The following is a 20,712-nucleotide window of genomic DNA, read 5'->3' on the forward strand; positions in this document are numbered from 1 at the left end:
AATTATTTCACCAGTTTGATTAAACGAAGCTAAAATTGTTATTGATGAAAAGAGAAAGCACAATCAAAAAAGCAGATAAGCAAATAATTGAACGCAAATAACTTTTAATTATACTCACTTAATAAAGTTAAGGAATAGTGTCAGGTGTCAACATCACTTTGTCAAATCAAAGGGCAGTGTTGGGATGAAAAAGAAGAAAATAGCACAGAATGTGTTGAAAATTGCGGTAAATTTCAAAATTGTGAAACACTATTACATGAATTTGGTTGAAAATAACCCTGAATCCTAGGTTGAGAATATGTTCAGACCCTCCAATGAAAACCCCACTTTTTGCATCCCTCCACACATCTTAATTACTTATAGAATTCTACTAAAGTCCCCAAGCTTCCCCAGACCCAAAGAAATAAGTGGGTTTCCAGGAATGGCAGTTATATCTGGCAGGTTTAAAATGCCTTTCCACTTGAAATTATAATGGGAATATTAGCAAATAGCTTTAACTTTAACTTGATCAAATAGTTTCTTCTAAACTAAAGAATACATTCACACTTTGCCCCCTTCCTTGTTTTTTTTAATTTGTTTCTTTTTTTTTGTTTTTTTTTTTGCAAACAAGATCAAGCATGTTTCTTTTTAAACAAGAGAAATTATAAACCAGGATATTCTTTTTAAAATTAGGTAGAAGGCAAAAATGCTTATTTCCCCCCCATAGTATTTAATTTTTTGGTAGAATAATAACATATGTAAAACGTTATGAAACAAATAAGAAGAATCAAAGTTATAATATGCAGATAATATGGTTGTTTAAAGTAAAAGTAAGGCCTCCTTTGTGCCCTCTTAATGAACATTCCATTATAAATCTAACCACTCTTGTATCCTCTTATCACCATAGATTGGTTTTGTCAGTTTCTGATTTTTTTTTTCTTTTTTGAGACAGTGTCTTGCTCTGTCACCCAGGTTAGAGTACAGTGGCACCATCTCGACTCACTGCAACTTCTGCCTCCCGGGTTCAAGCAATTTTCCTGCCTCAGCCTTCTGAGTAGCTGGTATTACAGGCGCCTGCCACCATGCCCCACTAATTTTTTGTATTTTTAGTAGAGACGGGGTTTTACCATGTTGGCCAGGCAGGTTTTGAACTCCTGACCTCAAGTGATCCGCCTGTCTCGGCCTCCCAAAGTGCTAGGACTACAGGTGTGAACCACTGCACCCAGCCAGTTTCTGAATTTTCTGTAAATGAAAAACACACTTTACTTTTTATATCTAGTTTTTTCACTCAATGTTATGTCTGTGAAATTGTTCATATTGTTTTGCTCCCTTCCTAACCCCAAATTATCTGGATTATTTATTCTCTCTGTCTAGTGTCCTATTGCCATGATGCACATAAGAAAAAATACCTCGTAGTAGTATAAACTAACCGATACATACAGAAGATGATATGTGAACAACATATGCATTGGAGGAAAAGAGTATGGGGGTGGGGAGGTTTCAGTGACATTATAAGAAACTGAAGATGATCTTGATGTGTTATTTTCATATGGATTTTGAAAAATGTATCACTGATGTCTCTAGAGTCATTCTGTGTTCAAGTGATTGGGGGAACCTACTTTAGAAAATGACTGAGTTGTTTCCATGTCCCCTGTTGCTTTGAATAAACAGACTGTAATTGTAAATTTTAACTGGCAAAAAGAGTGGTGGCCATGGTAGTGAAGGGATTTTATGATCCATTTTTATTATACATCTTCATTACACCGGAAGGCAATAATCACTCTTGGCATTTATAGAGTCTTTTGTATTTCTGAAGTACTTAACAATCATTTATTGTTTTATCATATTTTCATCTTAAATGGGATAGATTGGTTAGCATAACAGGGTCACAGAAGGACAATAAAAGGTTAGAAACTTGTAATGTTAGACAGCTGTACTGAGGGAGAACAAAGTTCCTGGCTTTCACATTATTTAGGCAAAAAGAGAAAAGAAGAAAGAAGAAAACACATCATAGGTCTTCAGTGAGAAACACTTTCTTTCTTTTATTTTCCACTAGTTTAGAGGACAAGAGTGTGATTTCTTTGTTTGTTGTTTTTTGTCTTTTTTTATTCTTTATTTTATTTTATTTAAATTTATTATTTTCTTAAATTTCACTTTTTTTTTTTTTTTTATGGAGATGGTGTCTCGCTCTGTCGCCCAGGCTGGAGAGCAGTGGCACAATCTCGGCTCACTGCAACCTCCGCCTCCTGGGTTCAAGCAATTCTCCTGCCTCAGCCTCTCGATGCGTAGCTGGGATTACAGGTGTCCGCCACCATGCCTGGCTAATTTTTGTATTTTTAGTAGAGCCGGGGTTTCACCATGTTGGTCAGGCTAGTCTCGGACTCCTGACCTCATGATCCGCCCGCCTCAAAGTGCTGGGATTACAGGCGTGAGCCACCATGCCCAGCCTGAATTTCACTTTTAATACAGCTCTGGGTTGGTATGGGGGTATGAAAGAAAGACGGACACCTCAACACTTTTATTTCTAGGAAAGTGATTAGAATAAGCCAAGAACTGAGCCAGGGATGGGGCCTCTCACCACTTGTGCCAATGGTAGTAGTTAACAAAAGCTAACATTTATTGAACACTGAGCTAGGTACTGTGATACAGTACTCTCTATCCATTATTTCATTTCATCCTCACAACAAAGCTATGAGTAGGAGCTGCTAGTACTGCTTGCCAGATGATTTGCTTACTTCTTAATGGTAATACATTGCATAACAATGAAGGTGACCTGGAAATCCATGAACTCCTTGGTTCCCTGGAAGAAATGGTGAACTCCAGTTGAAAAGTTCTGGAGGAATAAATCAATAATGGTGAATATGTAGCACCTATGACCTAGGCTCCAAACACTCAACGAAGCCCCATGAAAAGGGCTTGTTTCTCTTGAATCTTGAAGACAAGATTCCCATGGTCTATCTTCCAGACCCTAAATATGTCCCATCTTTACAGGCCACATAGTTGTCACCAGTGGAGCAGCCTTGAAAGAAGAAGGCTGTGTTTAATCATTAGCTTAAGGTGAGGCAGAGCCCCTGCTTAGTAGATACAGCCCAATAAAGCAAGCAATAGCAGGTCAAGAGCACCTCCCAAGCAGGGTCTGAAGAGAGGCACCAACTACAAAGATGGTTTCAAGTTTCACCAAAAACTAGAAATGGACAGAGAAGGCATTCACCAAGCAGTGACTTTTGAAGCCATCCAAGACGTGTTTCCTGGGCTCAAGGGGAGAATATTGACATGAAAATTATTACTGGGACAGTGCTCCTAGACCAAGCCCTGGTCAGTAGAAAGCAATGAAAATGATCTCATGGGGTTCTCATCACTCAGGCCCTGGGAGTGTCTGGCAGTCACAGGGAGCATTAGGGCTGATTGTTGGGACACTGGTGAACTTTGAACCTCTGTGATTTCCCTGTTTGCTCAGTGCCTGATAGCTTTCGGTCTGCTAACAAATCTCCTTTATGCAGTTTAACCTCTGAACTTCCAATGGGGAGGAATTGGAATCAGCCTATGGAAGAAGAGATAGCTCTAGGATTCTGTGTGGGAACTTGAAGAGATAAAAGGGCATCCTTGAAAGAGAACCTCGCCCTTTGCATCTCAACTGCCTCTGACACAAGGTTGGGTCATTAACCATATTTATTTACCCCTTTCTTACCTCATAAATTGTGTTGTGCATTTCCTAATCTTGTCTTCTATGCAGAAATTTACCAGATCACAAAATAAAAAGAGACTTGAGACTTTTGTCCATATCTAAGCTTGAAAAATTCTGGATTCTGCTTAAAATCAATAACTTCCAGGGCGAATGATTAACAGAATAATGATTTCAATGGAAATGTGGTCTATATGACAAGAGAGAAGCGAGATTATACTTGAATTTGATGATTGGCATTTCACACTGTGTTCAGAATTTTAGCCTTTATGAGGGACCCTGTCTACCTTCTTCAAATGCCTCAATTGAAAGGGTATGGCAGGAAAAGGGATGGAGAGGGAGTCAGAGATAATCTTCACTGATATCACAATTTCTCCTAGGGCCCACCTGTTTGAATAAATACCTAGTGGTGATGTAGCAAGAAAACACCCCTGAATCAATATTTTTAGACAAACTACCATTACCATTACCATCTGTTAATTAGAAAGTAACTCTCAGATCACTTGAACCCAGGAGGCAGAGGTTGCTGTGAGCCGAGGTTGTGCCACTACATTCCAGCCTGGGTGACAGAGCGAGACTCTGTCTCAAAAAAACAAACAAACAAAAAACAAAAAACATAAAATATAAAAAATAAAGTAATTCTCAGATTCTCTGTAAATCAGGAGCTCTTTTGGTGATATACATATATCTTTTGGTGTATATATATATATACACACACACATGTGGAGAGAAAAAAAGGAGCCAGCTGATGGGTGATTTCCTTTACTATAATAATTCTAATTTATTTCTTATTGCCAGTTTCCACACAGGTCCAAGCCACAAAACAATACAGTCTCACAACAGAGCAGAGCTTTACAGCTTATAAAACATTCTGGGAATATTAGAATATTAACACGTGAAGATTTTTGGGTCCTTCAGCACATTAGATATGACCTGGGACATAGAAGACTCTTAAGAAAAGAGAAATTGGGCATCCACATTTGGAAAAAAAAACTCAATCTCAACCTCAAGCCTTAGACAAAACTCATAATGGATCACAGATCTGAATGGAAAATGTAAGGCTACAACACTTTCAGAAGACATAGGGAGAGAATCTTTGTTACCCTGGGTTATGCAAAGAGTTCAACAGCATGATCCAGAGAAAGGAAACAAATGGTAAATTGAACTTGATCAAAATTTAAAAATTTTGCTTTGTGAAAAACATAGTCAGGAGACTGAAAAGACAAGCAACAGACTGGGAAAACCCATTTGCAAGTTACATATCCCACAAAAGTGTTGTATCCAGAATATATGTAGAACATTCAAAACTAAACATTAAGAAAATAAACAATTCAAGTAAAAAAAAAAAAGAAGAAGAATGGGGGTCAGGCAAGCTCAGTGGCTCACACTTGTAATCCCAGTGCTTTGGGAGTCTAAGGCTGGAGGACTGTTCAAGACCAGGAATGTGAGACAAGCCTGGGCAACATAGTGAGACTCTATACCTACCAAAAAATTTAGTTTGGTGTGGTGGCACACACCTATACTCCTAGCTATTTGGGAGGCTGAGGTTGGAGGATCGCTTGAGCCCAGGAGGTCAAGGTTACAGTGATCTATGATCACACCATTGTGAAACCGCCTTTGGAAAATTATGACAGACAGTGAAAGAGTTCTAACTTGACCGAATCCATCTTGCTTCTAACCTTCAAGCTGTCCTTGTTCATTCCTGGGCATAGGCTGAACTAATTTTGGGAGACACTTAGTTTATAGTTTATGGTTTAAACAAAGACGGTAACACCCCTTTCCCAAAGTGACCTCCTTCCTGCCTGGGGACTAGACTTCCTTTGTAGGACTAACATTAGCCACAAGGTCAGATGAGCCAGTTTATTGATCTGGTGGTGCCAGCTGATCCATCAAGTGCAGTAGTGATACCCCAAGCACTGATTTTAGGAGCAGTTTAGGGAGGGTCAGAATTTTGTAGCCTCCAGCTGCATAACTCCTAAACCATATATATATATTTTTTGAGGCAAAGTCTTTTTCTGTCACTCAGGCTGGAGTGCAGTGGTGTGAACTCAGCTCACTGCAACCTCCGCCTCCTGGGTTCCAGTAGTTCCTGGGTTCCTCCTGCCTCAGCCTCCCGAGTAGCTGGGATTACAGGTGTGTGCCACAACACCTGGCTAATTTTTGTATCTTTAGTAGAGACAGGGTTTCACCATGTTGGCCAGGCTGGTCTCGAACTCCTGACCTTAAGTGATCTGCCCACCTTGGCCTCCCAAAGTGCTGGGATTACAGGCATGAGCCACCGTGCCCGACCCTAAACCATAATTTCTACTACAAAGGCAATCTAGTCCCCAAGGAAGGAGGTCTGCTTTGGGAAAGGGCCGATATCGTCTTTGTTTAAACCATAAACTATGAACTAAGTTTCTCCCAAAGTTAGTTCAGCCTCTGCCCAGGAATGAACAAAGACAGCTTGGAGGTTAGAAGCAAGATGGACTTGGTTAAGTTAGATTTCTTTCACTGTCTCAGTCATAATTTTGCAAAGGTGGTTTCAATTGCATTCTAGCATGGGTGACATAGTAAGACTCTATCTTCAAAAGAAAAAAAAGGTAGGTAAAATATTTAACAGATATTTTACCAAGAAAGATAAATGGATGGCAAATAAGGACACAAAAATATGCTTGACATCATTAGCCTTTAGGGAAATGCAAATTAAAACCACAATTTGTACTACATAACTGTTAGGGTGACAATGAAAAATATTTGCAATACCAAATGCTGGAAAGGTTGTGGAACAAACGGACCTCTCATGCATTACTGCTGAGATTGCAAAATGGTATATTAACTCTGCAAAACCGCGTGACAGTTTCTTCAACAGTTAAACATAACATATAACTACCAGATATACAGCTATTCTACTCCTAGATAGTTACCCTAGATAAATAAAACTTATGTTCACACAAAAACCTATATGCAAATGTTTGTAGTAACTCTATTTACAAACTCCTCAAGTGGGAAACAACTCAATTGTCCTTTAATGGGGGAATGGATAAATAAACTGTGATATAATAATACAATGGAATACTACTCAACAATAAAATGGAACATATTAGTGATACACACAACATGGGTAAATCTCAAAGACATTATGCTAAGGAGCAAGTCCAAAAATACTACATAGTGTGCGGTTCCAATTATGTCACATTCTGGAAAAGGCAAAACTATAAGGGAGAGAGGAGAAGATCAGTATGCCAGGGATTAGAAAAGAAGAGGATGTGATTACAAAGGAATTTAAAAGGGAGTTTTCTGGAGTGATACAACCATTGCGTATTCTGATTGTGGTGGTGGTTATACAAATCTACACACGTGTTACAACTCATAGCACAGTAGGCTAAAAAATGTTAAGTTTATTACATACTAATATAAGCATTTTTTAAATAATAAAACATATCAAGTACATCCATTTAACAAAAGAAAAATTGTAAGAGAGTATTGATTTCCATTTGCAGATAAGGAAACGGACTTCCCCAAGGTTATTCAACCAATAAATAGGTTCTGAACTAGAATCCACTTCTAGAACATTATTTTTTTCCTGTTGTTATATAAGAAACAAATCTTCAAATACCTAAGCCAAATTGTGTATTAGTTAGCATGCATTTGATTGCAAGTAACGAAAACCCCAATCCAGAGGGATTGTTCTTCTATGAGGACATTTGCTATTTCACATAATGAAGTGGCAAGTGGTAGGGAGACTCATGAGGCTGGTTGATTTTGCAACTCAGTGATGTCCTAAATGACTAAGATTCCTTCCTTCTTCCACTCAGCCAACCACGGCTTCCTTCTAAGGCTACTTCCCCTTATTGTCACAGGGTGGCTACTGGTCTCAGACAAGGATACAAGCTTCTTTGTCCATATCCAGTGGAAAATAGCTCACCAGCAACAATCCCACAGAACTCGGAAGACTTAACTAGTGTGTACTGCATGCAAATGCTGTGGCTTCTTAGGATCTTAAAGATTCTAGGCAACCAGCTATAAAAATTATTTATGTAACTAGTAACACTCTGAAACAAATCAGAGCTTCCCACTGCAGTAATCACCATCTGTCTTGTTTGTATGGATCTCAAATTGGCAGTATTTTTTTGATAATAACTATCTATGCCCGGGCTCTTAGACACTATACCTCATGTTTGATTAGCATGTTAAAATTTCTACAGCACCATAATAACTCATTTTATTTGGTTGGACAGGTGAGGACTCTGAGGGTACCGAATGACTTAGCCAAATTCACCATGAGTGAGTGACTGAGCCAGAGGTCACATTTGATCTTCAAACATCATTCTCATCATTCTTTCCTTTATATCACATTGATTCCCTCTTCAGTGCTTGGATTTCACTAGGGAAGCATACTGGCAATTTCAAAGAAATATTTCAAGTTTATACAGATACTTAAAAGCTCAAAATGTCAGAGAACTAACATTTTTTATATCCCCAATAGCAACATTTGGCTATTTGGAATTTTATTCTCAGTAATAGGATAAATGTGAAATCCTAGCATCTCATTAACTTCTTCGTCTCCCTTCTTTCAACATCCAATCAATTTTCCTGATAGACAAATTCTAATTTCTAAATTGCTCTTGCATCCATCTCCTGTTTTCTATTTCCACAGCCCTAATATGTGTTTAGGCCTTATATTTGTCACACAATAACCTCTTTGTCTCTTTGCCTCTATTTTCTTCACATTGTACTTCTCACACAATGGCCCCAGGTTAATCGTTTCAAAACCCAATGCAAGAGAAGAAAAAAAAAAAAAAACCCAATGCAAATAATGACATATGTCTTCTTGTCTGCCCCAGCTCCAAAACTTTAATAATCTTCCTTTGATTACAGATTAAATTCTCAAAATTCTCAACTCTATAATCTGGCTTTCAAGGCCCTCAACAATCTGGCTTCAATATTTCTTTCCAAACCTTGAGAAAATCCTCCTTTGTGGATGGGAGTAGTAGACAGTGGTATACTGGAGCCAGCTCACAGTAGCTTGCAGGAACTTTTTCTTTTTTTTTTTTTGAGATGGAGTCTTGCTCAGTCGCTCAGGATGGAGTGCAGTGGCGTGATCTCGGCTCACTGCAAGCTCTGCCTCCCGGGTTCACGCCATTCTCCTGCCTCAGCCTCCCAAGTAGCTGGGACTACAGGCACCCGCCACCACGCCCAGCTAATTTTTTTGTATTTTTAGTAGAGATGGGGTTTCACCATGTTAGCCAGGATGGTCTCGATCTCCTAAGAACTATTTTTATTCCTCTCTTCATCTCTGTGTTCAGTGATGTCACATTCGTAGCTTGAAATTGGCTGTGGTGGGAATATTTATACCTTACAAGTCAGACTGCTACAATTCAGAGCTTTTGTTTGTTTGTTTGAAGAGCTAGTTATTAAACATTTACCAGCATACCACTATTTACAGGCTAACTGGGACTAAACTTGAGAGTGAGGGTGCAATATGGTATTGGGGACCAAGTTGTTGACACAGAAAGCTCAGGTACCAACTCAAAGATAGGAGGGCCAGGGGGAAAAGAACAAGAAGCTGTGTTGCAAAACTGTTGAGAAGGTAGATCTGGGCAAAAGTTGAGTTTCCATAGAAGCAGACATCGAGAAAGGGATTTGGGTTCAAGTAGTTGATTTGGGAGGTAGTCCCAGGAAGCACTGGCAGGGTAATGAGGGAAATGAGACAGGGAAGGGAAGGTGGCTAATACAGGGTAGATTGATGAGCAGGTTATTACTGTGGGCAATTGAGGTTCAATTCCACTGGGGACCTTTTGGGGAGCATGTAGAATGTGCTTCATAGTTGCCACTGCTATGGTTTGAATGTCAACTGAAAAGCTTATGTTGAAATTTAAGTGGCACTGTGATGGTAGTAAGAGGTGGGACTGTTAAGAGATGTTTAGAACATGAAGGCTCTGTCCTCATGAATAGATTAATGTGGGAGGAGTGGGTTTGTTATCAAGAGAATAGGTTGTTATAAAAGCAAGTTCAATCCTCTCTGTCTCTCACTGTCACCCTCTCTTGCCCTTCTACCTTCTGCCATGGAATGGCAACACACAAAGGCCCTCTGCAGATGCTGGAACCATTCTGTTGGACTTCCCAGCTCCAGAACTGTAAGCCAAATCAACTTTTCTTTATAAATTACCCAGTCTGTGGTATTCTGTTACAGCAACACAAAATGGACTAAGCCACCCACACGAAGAGTGAGGAATATGAGAAGTTTATCCTCAAGAAGACAGCAGTGAGTATTTGCATTAAGAAGTGGCAGGTACATAGGGGAAGACTGAATGCCAAGGAGATATAAACAAGACACAGACACTCATAATTTTTTGTTTTCATAGCGTGCTTGGTGGTAGTGGGGCTTCATTTCAATGGCCAATGATGGAATGTATTTTTCCAGTTATATATCATTTGTTGTTATCCTACACACTCTATTTGTTCCTTCCTTTAGGTCTACTCACAGGTTCCTTTTTTTGCTACAATATCCTTTGTAGCTCCCTCTAGTTTTGACTATTTTCTGATTCTTGCAATTCATCAAAAATCAGTGCCACCTTTTTCAGGAACCCCATCTAATCCCCACCCCCTGATGATAGAAGTTAGAAGAGGGTCAAGTCAAGCTGGAGGTCTCCTGTGGCTTGAAGCAAGGGAGCAGGTAACAAGCCCCTCCCCCTGGTTAAGATGTTTGGGGTCAGAGAGCGGAGACAGAAATTGTATTCTGGAGTCATTCCAAATGGTGAATATTGGAAGGAACTCATCATTCCTGTTTTATCACTCTGTCTCTCAGAACCCATACAGCACAGAGGATTGGCTTATGATGGCTGCACAATTGTTGATGGTGGCAGAGAAAAATGGATGAATGAAAGGCTAGGTGAACAAAGAGAGCTAGATAGGTAGCCAAACAAGAAAGTTAAAATTGAATTAGAGGAATCATGGGGTCAGCAAGAGCCCCTGGATGAATTCTGAGGATGAACATCAAATCCTGTAAAGTAAAACAGACTCCACATGTGACACAATCAGCAGAAGCTGGGTAGTTGAAATCTACCCCTCAACAAGTTCATTGAGATGCCCTGCCTTTTGAGATTCAGTGAAATTGCTTTTAACTTCATCCCACTTGTGGTGCAGCTCCCCTTTTCCAGTTTCTCTAGGAGTTATTGGTATCATAACTTTTTTTTAGTTCCCTCTGGCTTTGAGCTCCTGCATCTGTAGCATTAGGAGGGTTTGTGAGTTGCTTTGGCATCTCAAAAATGCTGCCTGTACTCTCTAGCATGGAACTGCAGACACTTCTTGATTTCTTCCGAAGCATTACCAATATGAGTTGTGTGTATGGCTAGCACAGTTCAGTGAAGATATGGGGTCAAGCTATGGGCTTTATATTAGCCTGTGGTTTGGCCTCATCTCCCTCAGCCTCCATGCAAACATTCAATTTCACTCCTGTATTATGTGGAGTGCTTTTGCTCTCTGAAACCTATTCAATAACTGGCCTTGTTTGCCTCTTCAAAGATGCTTTATTATGTTTTCAAATTCCCTCTCTCCCTTCTCACCTCTGTGCCTTTGCAAGCAGTTGCTTCTGCCTGGAATATCCTTTCCAGAATGGAAGATTTGGTAGCGGTTGGGAAATGTCAGTCTTTCCCCTCACTTTATCTCACATCATTCTCTGTAAGTAGAAGGAAATGGTGTCAATATTTATTTCTCTACTAGTATTAATTATGACATCACAAACATCTTGGCTCCTGAGGTGGCCATAGTTGGTATTTAAATAACACTTTTTGGTATTCCACAAACTTCTGGAAAATATTTACTTGGGTTTGCTAAAGTCATATAAATTGACCAGAAGAGGCAGCCCTACCCCTGCCCCTCCTCTCCTTCCTCCTGCCCTTCCTACCTTAGAGGGCTCCCGCTTCTTTGAAGCCAGACAACTTTGTCTGGACCTCTCCTATGGGCTTGTATTATGGATATTTGTTTATAAATCATACCACCTTTACTGAACTGTGAATTCTGCAAAGGTGATGTCATCTTCCCTCTCTGAAACTTCAGTGTAGCCCGGTATCTGATACAGAATTGACTTTGAATCACCTGATTTCTAACTGAGGATAAATGAATAAATGTGAAGTTGCAGATGGCCCCTTAGTGATCTGAATAGGCTGCTAGGGGAAGAGCATATGGTATCCTCACTTCCCACTTGTACTGACTGTGGGCTCCTGTTAGAATCAACAGGCAACTATTTCTTTTCTTTTTCTTTCTTTCTTTTTTTGAGACAGAGTCTCACTCTGTCACCCAGGCTGGAGTACAGTGGTGCAATCTGGGCTCACCGCAACCTTTATCTCCCAGGTTCAAGCGACTCTCATGCCACAGCCTCCCAAATAGCTGGGATTACAGGTGTGCACCACCACGTCTAGCTAATTTTTGTATTTTTAGTGGAGACGGGGATTCGCCATGTTGGCCAGGCTGGTCTTGAACTCCTGGGCTCAAGTGATCCGCCTGCCTCAGCCTCCCAAAGTGCTGGGATTATAGGCGTGAGCCACCGTGCCCAGCCAGCAATTATTTCTTTATTGAAGGCTTATGTGCAAGGCACAAAGGGAGCTGCAGGACTGGGATATTTTTACTATACCTTCTCTATCATCTTGCACCCCCAAAATAGCTACCAGGGCACTTCTTTCTATTTGTTTTTGTGGAAAGACTGGCAATTAGAGGTAGAAAAGTGAAATAAATGGAAATAGTACTACTCAGGGCTGTCACATCTACATCTGTGTTTTTGCAGTGCCAATTTGCATTTTCTGAGTGAGTTACTTCTACTCACCTTCACAGCAGCCAGTACTACAGAGCCTTGCATATATTATATCCTCAATGAGTACTTGTCAATTGATTTTGTACATGCGTGTGACAGTATAAATATATTATGAAAAATGAGGAGGACAGGCAATAAAAGAGTCAGGATTTCTTCCAAAAAAAAATACACAGTGGTGGAGCTTGGCATAAAGTTCAAATGCTCCTGCACCCTGCCCTGCAGTATCTCTAACCAGGGGACTTTGATAAGGAAGCTGAAGGGTGATATTACCTTTGCTCCCTCACTGCAACTGAACACATTTCTTAGTTTTTAGGTGGCCCCCGCTGGCTAACTTGCTGTGGAGTTTTCAAGGGCATAGAATCATCCTTTTCACGATTAAAAGAAGATGCTGTTTAATCTGAGGATCCTGTTGAACAATGCAGCTTTTAGAAATGGTCACAACTTCGTGGTTCGAAATTTTTGGTAAGTGATGGTCAGAGACTTGGGTTTGATTTAGGAATCATGGTGATGCATAAAACTATATTCTGCAGTAAGGCCTCTTTCTGCAGAGTGTAGTGCCACGCTCTGCTTTACTCTTATTTGAGACAGCTGCCTCTAATTCCAGCAGAGCTTTCATTTCTCAGTCCTTCTGTAATCAGATTTCACCGTGTGCTGTAGGGGAAGCCACCCATGGCAGGTATAACAGACTGAACGTTCTTGACATCTTTCGTTTGTGTACATTCTAAACGAGCAAGTGGCTGAAGGAAATTAGGGGAAGTAATTTACACAGGGCCTTCAGCTTGTATTTGGGCTTGCTATAAAACAATATATCACTCTAAGATGTTGAGACTAATCAGTTCTTTTGAAGAAACAGACTCAAAGTAGCAACTAATAAATACTGACAAAGCTGCTGCAAGGAAGCCTTATATGTGATGGGGATAACGACATTTTAAAATAAAATACAAGTTTGAAAACCATCCCTGAAATTCTTGCTGGCATGTGCAAAGCAGGCTGTCTCCAATGAATTCATTATAAAAGTTTACATCCTGCTTACAACCATTGTGCATGTGGTTGAAGATGGCATGGAGTGTGTCTGTGGGGAAGGGAAAGGGGAAGGGAACAGGGGAGATGAGTTAGCTGGGTAAACAAGGCCATCAGGTGGAGACATCACTACTAGAAAGCTTCTAGAACAGTTTCATGTTAATAATGAGATAGAATTTCTTCAGAGCCTCTTTATAACCTAAAGCAACCTTCCCGACTTCCTTAAGGAAGAAGCTTTTGGTCTGAAGTTTTCTTTTATTATTAGTAAGTGGACCTGTGATCGTGGCCCTGGGCATCCCTTCTCTGGAGCAGCTGACAGTTCTAGGTTCTCTGGACTCCACCATTAGCACTACTTCTTTAGTGAATATAAGGCTTTCAGAAGTCAGAATGATACCATAAATAATATTGTAAATTAAGCCCATAATATTAGACCTAGTTGAGACCTCAGAGCCATGAAATAATGCCTTCTTTTATTTTATTTTGGGAGGAAATGTGATTTTTATTTCTTAAACAGCTCAAATATTCAATTGAAATTGTTTCACTTCTCTTATTTTAAGTATAAGGTAAAAAAAGCCCAGAATGATTGTGGGGTTTACCAATTAGTGCCAGAGTTAGATCAGATAACAACCTGGAGAAAAGTCTAAAGAACTAGGTTCAAGGCCTAGCACCACCCTTGCTGGCTATATGACCTTGAACAAGTCACTAAACTTTTCTGCAATGTTGTTTCACCTATAAAATGGAAAAAAGGATAATACCTGTTCTGCCTACTTTAGAGGGTGGTTCAATCATTCATTCAACAAATATAATTGAACATCTACTTTGTGCCATGCCCTATCAAGGAGTTGGAGATACAGTGGTAAATAACGTAAAAAGATACTTCACTCCAGCTACATGAATTCATAGTCTAGTGATAATCAGTGAGATAATGTATATGAAACCTAAAAAGTGACAGACCAATGTTCATTATTTATTTTAATATTCCATTACACTGAGTTACATCAGATAAAAATGTGATGAAGTTTTATTCTATAGCTTTTAACAAGGAATCATCACTGAGTTGAAAACACCCAACTGAATGAATAATCAAAGCCTGGAACTTAAACTTATACTGTTCTTTGAAAATTACAATGATAATTGATTTTTAAAATAATTATTATGGATTAAATTTTGCAAGTAAAACCTCTTCCAAACAGTTGGACTTTTTTTTTTCTGTATTTACTAATACACTACTGTCTATATCCAGTAGCCAGACTGCATTTCTGAAAATCCTGGTGAGCTATTTCTCACAGTGAATGGGGGCTGGCACAAAAGTATGGCTAAATCGGCCCAAATCCAAACTTTCTATTTGAAAGTGTGAAAGCCTCGAGTCACCCATATTGTTAGAAACTCAATAGTGTGAATCTCTATTGAAAAATGAGATAATGTTGAAATGGTTTTGACATGCATTCTCACGTGGCATAGGTATTTTTCTTTCCTACTATATTGGTTAGTTGCACTACCTGTCAGCTAGATAAATTCAGAATTTCTGATCTCCAGTAAGACTTAAACCTTTGACAAAGCCCTCAACAACAGAGAAAAACTCCCTGTCAACTCTGCCTGTTCTGTATTTTTACTTTGATTTTCAGCCTTTCACAGGGATTCAAGTTTTTTTTTCTCCCACATCTCTTGGGAAAGGTGGAGGGTCCTTGTTATGTAACATACCACATGAGTTTACTACTCCAGAATAATAGGAAATATGTGGTTAGAGTTTGATGGTGCCACAAAATAGGAATCGCGGTTTTGAAGTGAGCAGTCGTATCGCCATGGACATGATAAAATAATAGCTTAAGCGAGGCTGAAGCCATCCACACAGCCCCTGGATCAATCACTTTTAGTCAGTTAAATTTTTTTTTAACAAGATCGATAGGATCAGAAACCAAGACTGCTGAAAACACCCAATTCACAGGCTTTCCATGTCATAAACAAGGCTCCAAAGCCTTGCTGTGTTTGGATAATAGAGAATATCCTATGATTTGTTACCTATTAGGGAAACCACTTAAAGCTTTTTAAGAAACCACTAAAAAAAAAAACTCTTTCTTTATCAGAAAAGACCAATTTGTAAGTGCAGTTCAATTTCATCTCACAAATAGAAATTTCTTCAGAGAATATTGAGCTAAGCTACCCAATTCTGTGGAGGTTATGGATTGGAGCCAGAGGTGATGAGTTTTCAGGTATTTCATTCCAGACCTCTATAAGGGCTCACATAACTCATTATGCTCCGTTCGTCTCTCACACATGCCCATCCATACACACGTGGACATCCAGACAACGTGATTATAAGACGTTCATGTTCTCGCATAGAGGAGAGAAAACAGTGCACTTTGATTATTCACAATGTCAAAACTTAAAATGAATGCCTTTTAAAAACATCACTTCAGCTGGGCGCAGTGGCTTACGCCTGTAATCCCTGCACTTTGGGAGGCCGAGGTGGGTGGATCACCTGAGGTCAGGAGTTCGAGACCAGTTTGGCCAGCATGGCAAAACCCTGTCTATATTAAAAATACACACACAAAAAAAAATTAGCTGGGCCTGGTGGCGTGCGCCTGTAGTCCCAGCTACTCAGGAGGCTGAGGCAGAAGAATCGCTTGAACCTGGGAGGCAGAGGTTGCGGTGAACTGAGATCGCGCCAATGCACTCCAGCCACCTGGGTGACAGAGCGAGTCTCTGTCTCAAAAAAAAAAAAAAAAAATCACTTCACTTCAGAAAACCATACAAGAGATGGGACCAAAAGTTGAATGGGGTCATGATGTTTTCCTTGGCCAACAGTGGAATTTGTTTCCTAGTTTATTTTTAGTAATTGAGTAATTTAACTTAGATAAAATAAGCCACTGATTTTTGACAGTTTCAGGTTTCCAGACCTTTAATAGTAGGTCTGCAGAAAGCTAGCCTTCATCTGAATTCTTCAATTTTCAGATGAGGAGAAGTTTCACAACTTTAGAATTTTAATGATTTCAGGTATCTTAGAAACTACTAGTCACTCAGTGATCAATAATAATGTTGTAGAAAAAACTGAATTCTTTTCACACGACCAGGAAAGTTTAGGCTCACAGACACTTTGAAGGGTGAGGGGGAGCGGAATTTATTGGGTGAAAAGGAAAAAAACTCAGCAAAGCCAGAGGGGTTCCTGTTAACAGGCCCCCATCTCACAGACTGAATGCCAGGTTACCACACAGGAACAGGAGAGGCCTAGCTCCTCCCCCCTCCAAAAGGTGCAGTGCGAACTTCTCCAAGGCCCCACCCTGTCCTCCCAGTGTGCAGGTGGGCATTATTCAGAAAGAATCAGTCGGGGGAGTGGGGGGAAAGGGCAGGCCTCATCCAGGACAGGCAGTCCTGTTCATCAGCCTACAGTCTGTTTTAGGCTTGAACGTGGGGTTTCTCTGGGGGTCGCGGGGTCAGGGGCCCTTGGCTGCCTCCTCTCTCTATCAATAATTTATATCACATATGGGTATGTGGCAACGGTGAGGAGGGTTTCAAGTAAACTTTTATTAATACATTATTATTGTTATTGTTAATAAGCATAAATTTGGAAATAATTTGTGAGTTTTTTTTCACATCAGTGGGATCACTGCAAAGTTTTTTTTTGTGAAAATACAGCTCCTTTCTCTTGCATGCATTCTAATATGCCTTTTTGAGAAGGAAAGAAAGGGATAGAATTAAAGTTAGGCCACTGAAAATTCTTGTGGCTCCAGTTTACAAACTTCATGAGTGTGGGGGGAAGACATAGACAAAGAGAATCGCTGATTTCGTTCACTTTCTTAAATTTTCAGGTAAAGAATTGAGGCTCGAGATGGCAAATAACCTTCCCAAGGCCATTGTTTATTCCTAAATCTGGGCTGAACTAGGACTACAATTCAAATATTTAAAGGCACTGCTCTTTTCATTTCATTGCTTGTATTACTTTGATTCCTTCAAATTGATCAAGTTGGCCAATCTACCTTTGCCTAATATCCTTTTTTAGGTACAGCCAGAATATCTCAGTAAAGAGAAAAAACATACACGAGAAAATATGCCTTAGCTCTTGTATTAATGCCAGGTTAAAGAAACATAAAAATCTCAGCCATAAGGCCCATTGGTCCCCTCTTATGTCTCCAGAAGTTAAAGTCTTTATCTCAAATTGTCCATGGGGATCAGAGTATCATTTAACACTGAATTTTTTCCTACTCTGGCAAAATCAGTTTCTGACTGACCACATTTTACTCAAATCAAGCACTTTCTCTTCCAATAAAATACAATTATACCAGGAAATACATCCAAGTCTCTCCCACCCCCCAGTTTACCAGAGTTGGAAAATGCAGACACTAGCAATGAAAGGTTTCATTCTGCAAGTAGCAAATACTCTTCCATTTTGTAGCTAGGAAGATATTTGGGTAAAGTTAATACAAGGATCTCTTATTACCTTGGCTTAGCTTTTTAGCATTCAGTGATTTGGGGTTAAGAAATCTCTGTAATTATTTTTTCAAGGAATAAAATGAATATAAGGAACTAGACTTGCCTTTTTCAAGGGCTCTGGCTCTGACCAGACTGCAGTGACAGTTTTGATGGAATATTTGTACGTGCTTCTCATTGTTTCCCACAACATTGTATCCTCCCTCTTATGTGCAGCCTGAATAATAATAATGTGGTTTATGTCTGGTGTACCAAGATTTCTTGTTTACTCTGATTTACTTCTTGTATGCTTTGGTACAAGAAAAGCAAGCATTTTACAGGAGACTCGAATAATGCATTTGGCCCTGGTTCTGGTGCTTGTGAACCAGAGCAGGCTGCCTCCTATAGAAGAATGAGGTCTCTAGGGGGAACTTAATAGCCATTGATGCCAGCAGTCTTACCTGGCTAATTCAAGTGTGGCTTTATCACCCAAAAGAAAGAAAATGCTTGATACAGACCAGAAAAAAAAAGGAGGCCTGTGTCAGAACTGTTTTAACGTGGTACAATTGTGGAACTCTTCTAATTTTTATGTAGCTTAGGAAAGAGGTGTGGCAACTCCATTTTGGAGCCAGGGGAGGTCTATGAGGAGACAGTAAACAGGATAGGAATTTAAACTGGGACCGTTGTATTTGCTTTCCTTCCAGTGGTAAATTTCCCTGGTTAGTTCTTGATATCTATGAAAAACAGCTCTTTTTCCCAAGCTAACATTTCCTGCCCCACCTCGTGGATGGAATTGAGAAAGGTGGTGACTACTCCAATGATTTTTCAGTGGTATAAACAGCATAACCCCCCCTCACTAGCTGTGGTGGAACTTTTTTTTTTTTTTTTGAGACGAAGTCTTGCTCTGTCGCCCAGGCTAGAGTGCAACGGCGCGATCTCAGCTCACCACAACCTCTTCTTCCAGAGTTCAAGTGATTCTCCTGCCTCAGCCTCCTGAGTAGCTGGGATTACAGGCGTCCGCCACCATGCCCAGCTAATTTTTGCATTTTTAGTAGAGATGAGGTTTCACCATGTTGGTCAGGCTGGTCTCAAACTCCTGACCTCAGGTGATCCACCTGCCTCAGCCTCCCAAAGTGCTGGGATTACAAGCATGAGCCACCGCACCCGGCCAGCTGTGGTGCAATTTTAAAAGAAATTCTAGTTAATCACTCAAGCCCTCAGATGCTGGTATGATCAGATAGATGTATAGTATCTACCTCTCTACCGCTTTTGTCCCCAAGAACCCTGACAACTTATTCTGTCCAAAAGGAGTTTGTGGCAAGAAAGAACCAAAGTATCAGTGTAGTCCACTATTACTGTACTTCCAGTTCAGCCTTCATGGTGGTATGAGCAGACATTGGCCCTATAAGGTGTACTTGCCAGTTTTCCAGGTTTTGGCCCTTGACTCATAGTGCTGTGCTTAGGATCCAAGATTAGTCCACTCTTGTTTCACATACATATGTCCAATCATTGTTCACAGTAGTGCAAATACTATACCAGAGTGGTGGTGTTCTAGGGGATTTCAGCTTTAGCAGCACACTAGGCCACAGTCAATTGTCCTCCATGATTTTCAGGCCTTGTGTTCAGCCTGGGCCATACCGTATATTTGCTCTTCCCTCAACATAAATTTTGTCTTTTTTTTTTTTTTTCTGAGATGGAGTTTCCCTCTTGTTGCCCAGGCTGGAGTGCAATGGCACCATCTTGGCTCACTGCAACCTCTGCCTCCCGGGTTCAAGTGATTCTCCTGCCTCAGCCTCCCGAGTAGCTGGGGTTACAGGCCCTCGCCACCATGCCCAGCTAATTTTTTTATTTTTAGTAGAGACGGGGTTTCATCATATTGGTCAGGCTGGTCTCGAACTCCTGACGTCAGGTGATCTGCCTGCTTCAGCCTCCCAAAGTGCTGGGATTACAGGCATAAGCCACCACACCTGGCTGAAGTGATGTTTTTTAAAATGCATTCATTTTAAATTTTGACATTGTGAATAATCAAAGTGCACTGTTTTCTCTCCTCCATGCCTGGCCTGTGTCTTTTCTTATCATCAGAACTTGGTCAGGATGTTGAAAATCCATCATGACAAATCTTTTTATATTCATCCCAGAAATCTGCTGGGAATTAATTCTTTCTTTTGTTTTTTTGTTTTTGAGACGGAGTTTCGCTCTTGTCACCCAAGCTAGAGTGCAATGGCGCGATCTCAGCTTACTGCAACCTCTGCCTCCCGGGTTTCAGCGATTCTCCTGCCCCAGCCTCCCAAGGAGTAGCTGGGATTACAGGTGCCTGCCACCACGCCCAGCTAATTTTTATATTTTTAGTAGAGACGGGGTTTCACCATGTTGGCCAGGCTGGTCTAGAACTCCTGACCTCAAGTGATCCGCCAGCCTCGTCCTCCCAAAGTGCTGGGATTACAGATGTGAGCTACTATGCCCGGCCTGAATTCTTTCTTATACAAATTGATTTACTTTTGCCCTAACGACCTACTATCATTTATTCATTTACTTAAGGAATATTTATTGAATGACTACTATATTCCAAGCACTGTACTAAGCACTGGGTATATATTAGTGAATAAAACAGGAAAGGTCCCTGCTATTTGTGGATCATATGTAATCCAGTGAGAAGAGTAAAAGTAGCAATAAATAAACACATAAATATATATTAAAATTGTGATAAGTATTACAAACAAAATGAAGGTAAAGTGAAGACTACTTAGACAGTAGAGTCAGGAAAGGAATCTCTTAGGAGGTGATATTTAAGCTTACAGCCTGAGAATGAGAAGGAGCCAGCTTTGAGAGTTGAGGA

The 20,712-nt window shown here is 40.2% G+C and overlaps 1 protein-coding gene across 1 annotated transcript in view; it reads left to right on the forward strand.

The window, feature by feature from the left end:
* Nucleotides 1–20,712, forward strand: part of OTC (ornithine transcarbamylase) — a 99,053-nt gene that overhangs the window by 18,193 nt on the left and 60,148 nt on the right. Inside the window, exon 2 of the mRNA XM_054472092.2 lies at nucleotides 12,759–12,914. Within this exon, the coding sequence (XP_054328067.1) occupies nucleotides 12,838–12,914 (77 nt within the window). The 5' untranslated portion in view covers nucleotides 12,759–12,837. The remainder of the gene's footprint in view (nucleotides 1–12,758; nucleotides 12,915–20,712) is intronic.

Source organism: Pongo pygmaeus, chromosome X, assembly GCF_028885625.2.
Source record: "Pongo pygmaeus isolate AG05252 chromosome X, NHGRI_mPonPyg2-v2.0_pri, whole genome shotgun sequence".
NCBI classification, from domain to species: Eukaryota; Metazoa; Chordata; class Mammalia; order Primates; family Hominidae; genus Pongo; species Pongo pygmaeus.